Source organism: Macrobrachium nipponense, chromosome 28 (genome assembly GCF_015104395.2).
Source record: "Macrobrachium nipponense isolate FS-2020 chromosome 28, ASM1510439v2, whole genome shotgun sequence".
In the NCBI taxonomy this organism is placed as follows: domain Eukaryota; kingdom Metazoa; phylum Arthropoda; class Malacostraca; order Decapoda; family Palaemonidae; genus Macrobrachium; species Macrobrachium nipponense.
This window is the reverse complement of record NC_087217.1, coordinates 23168850-23176719: the sequence shown is the minus strand read 5'-3', so window position 1 is coordinate 23176719 and position 7870 is coordinate 23168850. Positions and strand designations below refer to the sequence as shown.

At 33.0% G+C, this 7870-nt stretch overlaps 1 protein-coding gene across 1 annotated transcript; it reads left to right on the top strand.

Annotated features, from left to right (window-relative positions):
* Positions 1–499: 499 nt before the first annotated feature.
* On the top strand, positions 500–7192 carry LOC135201126 (dnaJ protein homolog 1-like). Its single transcript, XM_064230003.1, has 3 exons — positions 500–595; positions 5888–6189; positions 6352–7192. Exons 1-3 carry the CDS (start codon positions 500–502, stop codon positions 7190–7192), a joined length of 1239 nt encoding a protein of 412 aa, XP_064086073.1.
* The last annotated feature ends 678 nt before the right edge of the window (positions 7193–7870 follow it).

Below are 7870 nucleotides of genomic sequence, written 5' to 3'. Positions count from 1 at the left end.
AAGTCTAGAATATTCTGTTATATAACTAGAATCTCATAAGACTAGAATCTTGTCTTATAATTAGAATCTTGTGTCAAAAGACTATCATTAGAATCGGGTATCATAAGACTAAAATCTATCATATAGCTAGAATCTCTGTCTTATAACTAGAACTCTTCAAGAACTTTTGACTTGTGCAATCTTTTATGTAAAAAATACAAAGAAGAGGTACGTATCTCAGGGAACTTTCACCGCTGCCGGGCATTTGTCATTATCATTAAGATAGGTGTGGCGGGAATGCGGAACAACCCAAGACCTGTTGACCTTAGCTTGACTCACTCACGGAGAGGAAAAGTTTTTTTTTTTTTTTTTTGGAATGAGCTGTTAATCAGGACATATTAAAAAAAGATAGACCGATTTCCCTTCAAACAAACACGGTGAAACTGGATTGAGCTAGTTCTCAGTACATCTAAAATGAGCGATGATAGCCTCAGGCGGTATACTATGTACGCCTGCACACATGATTATGCATGGGGATTTGTATATAAATAGCCCGGTTTCCTTAATCACAGCTCATTCGGAACAGACGGCTACAGGTCAGCAATCTAGGATAAAGGTAAGTCAAATTTTATACGACAATCCTAAGTACCTTATTGGCCCAGTGAACAGCGTATACTTTACTTACGCTTAGTAACAACTAACATGGGTGGAACAGGCGATGTCTATTAATAATTATTAAGTTTATTTTATAACTCTTGCTGTGAACAACACTAGGGAGTATTGTGCTGTCAAACACTCATTGTCTGTAAGCGCAACACCGTGGCAGTGAGACGACATATATGTTAAAATACTATATATATATTTAGCTCAATGTGTCAGTAGAGAAGGGAGAGAGAGAGAGAAAGAGAGATTTACGATTGTCTCCTATCGTCGTCCGCTTTGGGTAGATTTAGTTTTATTAATTAAGTTGTTTCATGATACAGGGATAAAGCATATGAGTAAGCATATAAAAATATGAATGTGAAGCCCTTGTGACTCGCCGAGATAACGGTAGTCAGACTGAGAGTGGAAGGAAGCGTACCTACAGAAAGAGAGAGAGAAAATATTTTGGTTTGAAATCAGTTGTTCTAACCGAGATTATTTCGCCATTGTATAAGTATACTAATAATAATGATAATAATAATAATAATTACGTCTCTAATACAAATCGCATTGCAACTTGCTAGTTTTTTTCCGCGTTTTGCATAGTTTTTTTTTTTTTCTACAAGTGGACGTTTGTCCTGGAATGCATTTCATACGCGTAAGACGTAAACAAACAGCGCTCAAAATGGCGGCCGTTGCTAGCTAGCTATACTAGCCGAAATAGTTCTTCTGTCTTCTGTGTGGCCTCCTTTTTTTTCACGCTCAAAAGGGTTTTCAGACAAGTTTCCGAGAAATACAGTATATCTTGTAACAGCCTGACAATTCCTGGGCTATCATTAAATGATCAGTGCGCTGTGTGTGAGAGAAACCAGCTCCAATACGTAGGCATGTCTTAGAACAATTGCCGAAATACTGTTTTCAAAAGTGACGATAGGGTAAAAAAAGTGGTACAGAGTGGATCATGTACAATCACGGTATACCACCATTCCCTACGTAACGCATCCTCCTAACATTGTTGGTGATAAACGGAGCTAAAGACCTTTTCTACTCCGATGTCAGGAGGATGCGTTACGTAGGGAATGGTGGTATACCGTGATTGTACATGATCCACTCTGTACCACTCGTTTTTTTAAGTGATATGAGACAAACAAATACTTAAAAGTCTATATAAAAGAATGACGAGTTCCTGGAGGCACCTTTATGGCCAAACCTAGAACATTAATGAACTTTTACATTCTGAAAAAATTAAACAATTCTTTCATATAAGAATAGATTTACAACCAGCCACTTGGACATTCTTTTAGCAAATTTCTAAAATGATTAAAAAGAAAGTCTTAACATTCTAAATAATAATAAAATTGTATTATTTTCCTATCCTATCTTTTATTATTTATTATTCTTATTTACCTTAAAAGAAACCTATACTATCCCAATATATCACCAATAGATGGTTAGTAAAAATATTCCTAGCCAAATATGTATAAATTCAATTGTGCTGTGTGGTCAATAGGGAAAATCGTTTCCCTGTTCAAAACCTTTTCAAAAAGGATAATAATGATTAGTAACTAAACTTAAGTAGTAGGTCGTAGTAGGTAGAAGTAGAAGTGCTCTTCATTCTTTCAATACCTTATTTCTCTCATGGAAATTTCCATCGTTGACGATGATCATATATGATCTCTCTCTTAGATGAATTAAAAAGGCCTACTGAATTAATCTAGCTTTGAATGAGGAAATATGCAGAACTTAAGCAGCGCTTAACTAACTAACTAACTAACCTACCTATCTCCTAGACTATCGATCCTTAACGATTGATGGTAGTCTTACAAGATCAAATCAAACCCGAGACTGTATTCTTCTTTATTCATTCAAGTATTATTATTTTTAAAAGTTTAAATAATAAGTAGTATACTAAGTCAAAAATCATTTCTCTGTTCAAATAGTCTTTTCAAAAAGGATTACTAACTAAAGTAGTAGGTAGAAGTAGAAGTGCTCTTCATTCTTTCAATACCTTCTTTCTCTCGTGGAAATTTCCATCGTTGACGATGATCATATATGATCTCTCTCCTAGATGATTTAAAAAGGCCTACTGAATTAATCTAGCTTTGAATGAGGAAATATGCAGAACTTAAGCAGCGCTTAACTAACTAACTAACTAACCTACCTATCTCCTAGACTATCGATCCTTAACGATTGATGGTAGTCTTACAAGATCAAATCAAACCCGATACTGTATTCTTCTTTATTCATTCAAGTATTATTATTTTTAAAAGTTTAAATAATAAGTAGTATACTAAGTCAAAATCATTTCTCTGTTCAATAGTCTATCAAAAAGGATTACTAACTAAAGTAGTAGGTCAAAGTAGAAGTCTCTCATTCTTTCATACCTTCTTTCTCTCGTTGAAATTTTTCCATCGTTGACGATGATCATATATGATCTCTCTCCTAGATGATTTAAAAAGGCCTACTGAATTAATCTAGCTTTGAATGAGGAAATATGCAGAACTTAAGCAGCGCTTAACTAACTAACTAACTAACCTACCTACCTACCTACATTAGCACTGATGCAGAGAGGATTTTCTCTTACAGTGAATCTGGATAAATCTCTCTACACAGACTTGCTTGCTTGCTTTGCACTAAAGAAACACGCGAGCTGTCATAATAATGATGCAGCAGCAGTGCAGTAGTCCTATTTTGCTAGTATATCTAAAGTGTGTATAGGCTTGACATTGAAAAGGAAGGATGCTTGTTAAATTAACATCTTAATGATGATATCTCTAATTCTCATAACAACAACAATACTTCTCTGCTTCAATACTTCTTCTGCGCTATTTTGCAAGATTGATTATATATGTTACAGTAAGAACGCACACATACTTATCCATACTTTTCAGGGTAATATTATGCAAAGATCGATACTGGCTACCCTCACTAGGCTTCTATAGGAATCGTTAAGGATCGATAGTCTAGGTAGGTTAGTTAGTTAGTGGATACAGGCCAAGCAAGTCCTAATAAGTTTTCCATGAATTTTATATTTATCAAAAATAAAAATGACTTTTGAATGAAGAATGCATTTATTAATCATTTTAAAAAGACTTGTGATAGAGAAATGATTTTTACATATATATATAACTCCTGAATAAAGAATGCAGTTATTAATCCTTTTTGAAAAAACTATTTGAATAGAGAACTGGTTTCCCCAATCCTTGTTGCGACTACTTAAACTTTTTAAAATGACTTTTGAATAAAGAATAGTTATTAATCTTTTTGAAAAAACTTATGATAGAGAAATGATTTTTACATATATATATAGATATAACTCCTGAATAAAGAATGCAGTTATTAATCCTTTTTGACAAAACTATTTGAATAGAGAAATGGTTTCCCCAATCCTTGTTGCGACGACTACTTAAACTTTTTAAAATGACTTTTGAATAAAGAATACGCCAGTTATTAATTCTCTTGAAAAGACTTATGATAGAGAAATGATTTTTACACACACACATATATATATATTTATATAGATATATAACTCCTGAATGAAGAATACAGTTATTAATCCTTTTTGAAAAGACTATTTAAATAGAGAAATTATTTTCTCAAACCTTGCGACGACTTCTTAAACTTTTTAAAATGACTTTTGAATAAAGAATACGCCAGTTATTAATTCTTTTGAAAAGACTTATGATAGAGAAATGATTAGCGACTACTTAAACTTTTTAAAATGACTTTTGAATAAAGAATGCAACCCTCCTTAGCTAGTAGCTAGCACTGGTATTTCCAAAAAATTTTATACAAACAAAACATAAAACTCTATTAATATCCATTACTCTGATTAAGAATAAATCCAAAGGGGGAATATATTTGGTTGTCTCTTTTAATTTACATATATGTAGTATATAGCTCCCAGATACTCTCTACACAGACTTGCTTGCTTGCTTTGCACTAAAGAAACACGCGAGCTGTCATAATAATGATGCAGCAGCAGTGCAGTAGTCCTATTTTGCTAGTATATCTAAAGTGTGTATAGGCTTGACATTGAAAAGGAAGGATGCTTGTTAAATTAACATCTTAATGATGATATCTCTAATTCTCATAACAACAACAATACTTCTCTGCTTCAATACTTCTTCTGCGCTATTTTGCAAGATTGATTATATATGTTACAGTAAGAACGCACACATACTTATCCATACTTTTCGGGGTAAAATTAGGCAAAGATCGATACTGGCTACCCTCACTAGGCTTCTATAGGAATCGTTAAGGATCGATAGTCTAGGTAGGTTAGTTAGTTAGTGGATACAGGCCAAGCAAGTCCTAATAAGTTTTCCATGAATTTTATATTTATCAAAAATAAAAATGACTTTTGAATGAAGAAATGCATTTTTTGTTCATTTTAAAAAGATTTGTGATAGAGAAATATTTTTACATATATATATAGACTCCTGAATACAGAATGCAGTTATTAAATCCTGAACAAAAAACTATTTGAATAGAGAAACTGGTTTCCCCCCAATCCTTGTTGCGACTACTTAAACTTTTCAAAATGACTTTTGATAAAGAATAGTTATTAATCTTTTTTGAAAAAACTTATGATAGAGAAAATGATTTTACATATATATATAGATATAACTCCTGAATAAAGAATGCAGTTATTAATCCTTTTGAAAAGGCTATTTGAATAGAGAAATAATGGTTTGTCCAATCCTTGTTGCGACGACTACTTAAACTTTTCAAAATGACTTTTGAATAAAGAATACGCCAGTTATTAATTCTCTTGAAAAGACTTATGATAGAGAAATGATTTTTACATATATATATAGATATAACTCCTGAATAAAGAATGCAGTTATTAATCCTTTTTGAAAAAACTATTTGAATAGAGAAATGGTTTGTCCAATCCTTGTTGCGACGACTACTTAAACTTTTCAAAATGACTTTTGAATAAAGAATACGCCAGTTATTAATTCTTTTGAAAAGACTTATGATAGAGAAATGATTAGCGACTACTTAAACTTTTTAAAATGACTTTTGAATAAAGAATGCAACCCTCCTTAGCTAGTAGCTAGCACTGGTATTTCCAAAAAATTTTATACAAACAAAACATAAAACTCTATTAATATCCATTACTCTGATTAAGAATAAATCCAAAGGGGGAATATATTTGGTTGTCTCTTTTAATTTACATATATGTAGTATATAGCTCCCAGATAATTCATTCAGCATTGTTGAATATAAAATGCGCATTAGCGCAGCCAACCAAACTTAGTTCATCATCAGCATGGACTATTACAAGATCCTAGGTATCTCCCAAGATGCTTCAATGGAAGATATTAAAAGAGCTTACCGGAAAATGGCACTTAGATACCATCCAGATAAAAATAAATCATCGGATGCAGAGGAAAGGTTTAAAGCCATCTCGCAAGCTTACGAAATATTGAGCGATGTGAAAAAGCGGGAGTGTTACGATCAACATGTGAAAGGTAAAATGGAGGATGAGGAGGTACCTAAGGAGGGTAATAATAAAACTCGCTTCACATATACCTCTACCCATACTAGCGATCCCAAAACTCGCTTCACATATACCTCTACTAGCAATCCCAAAACTCGCTTTACATATACCTCTACTAGCAATCCCAAAACTCGCTTTACATATACCTCTACTACTAGCGATCCCAAAACTCGCTTTACATATACATCTACCACTACTACTACTAGCGGTCCAATGGACGACATTTTCCATCAGTTCTTCGGCACCCACGGTAATTTTAATCACTTCTTTAATAACTCTGACGACGACGATGATGATGATGATGATATTCGTATGATGTGGAGAGGCATCAGTAGGCATCGAATGGGAGGTTTCAACTGTAATCACAAACACTATCACAGGGGGGGAAGGCATCATCATCATCATCATCATCATCATCATCATCAGGATCCTCCAATCTACCGGGACCTGTACGTGACCCTCGAAGAAATAGCTCAAGGAGTGATCAAAAAGATGAAAATCACGCGGAGTGTGTTTAGCGATGATGGAAAATATACCACCAGGAGAGAAGAGAAAATATTGAGCATTAACATTATGCCCGGTACGAAGGATGGTTTTGAGATCAAATTCGAAAGAATGGGAGACGAGTCGCCTGGCAAGGTCCCGGCTGATATCATTTTCGTTATTAGGGAAAAGCCTCACCCGGCATTTAAGAGAGACGATACTAATTTGATCTACTCGGTCAAAATCCCCCTCAGAGACGCCTGGTGTGGTACCAGCGTGTCTGTCCCTACTCTGGAAGGCCAAAGGGTCACACTCGATTTCAAAAATATAATTATCACACCTCAGACGAAGAAGATACTCTCAGGATATGGTCTACCTTTTCTTGACAACCCTTCCAGAAAGGGTAATATCATTGTTCATTTTGACATCCAAATTCCAGATTTATTGCTAGAAAACGTCAGAAATAATCTTTTCAAATTATTGCCGATAGTCGTTAATGCATTATTATTATTATTTAAAATAATAATAATAATAATAATAATGAAATTTATCACGTTCCCAAACACCAGAGAGTCTTAAAGGATCAAAAAACTAATAATTCTCTCTCTTTCTACTTGTCTCGTGAGAAAATTCTTGTTCTTTTTTTTAAAATCAATTTTAACACGTCCTGAGACTTTTAGACATTAGTTTTTTTTTTTTAAAAAATAATAATAATAATAATGAGACAGAAGAGTTTGATATTTTTGCCTTATCATAATAAATATATATATAAAAAGATATACATGTATTTATTTTTATACCAAGAAATGCTGATTACTGAAGAGAGAGAGAGATTGCTCCAATAACAACGATAGAGACATTTTCATATTTTTATATGATAGTAGGAACAAAATGTTAGTTGGGAATATAAAATTCAATTTATAAATCAAATTCGAACTGATGATAAAAAAATGACAAAATAGTCCAAAAATATTTTTTTCATCAAACATCCACATTTTCGTCATCTGTCATTGCTCCAATAACAATGATAGGGACATTATCATATTTTTATATGATAGTATGAACAAAATGCTAGTTGGGAATATAAAATTCAATTTATAAATCAAATTCGAACTAATGATAAAAAAATGACAAAATGTATCAAAAGATGTTTTTTCAAAAATTTTTACAAGTTTATGAAAAAGAGTTAACTCGGCCTTTTTAATATTTAGAGAAGTAATATTAATTATATCAAAGTCAAACTAGTTGAATTCAAGT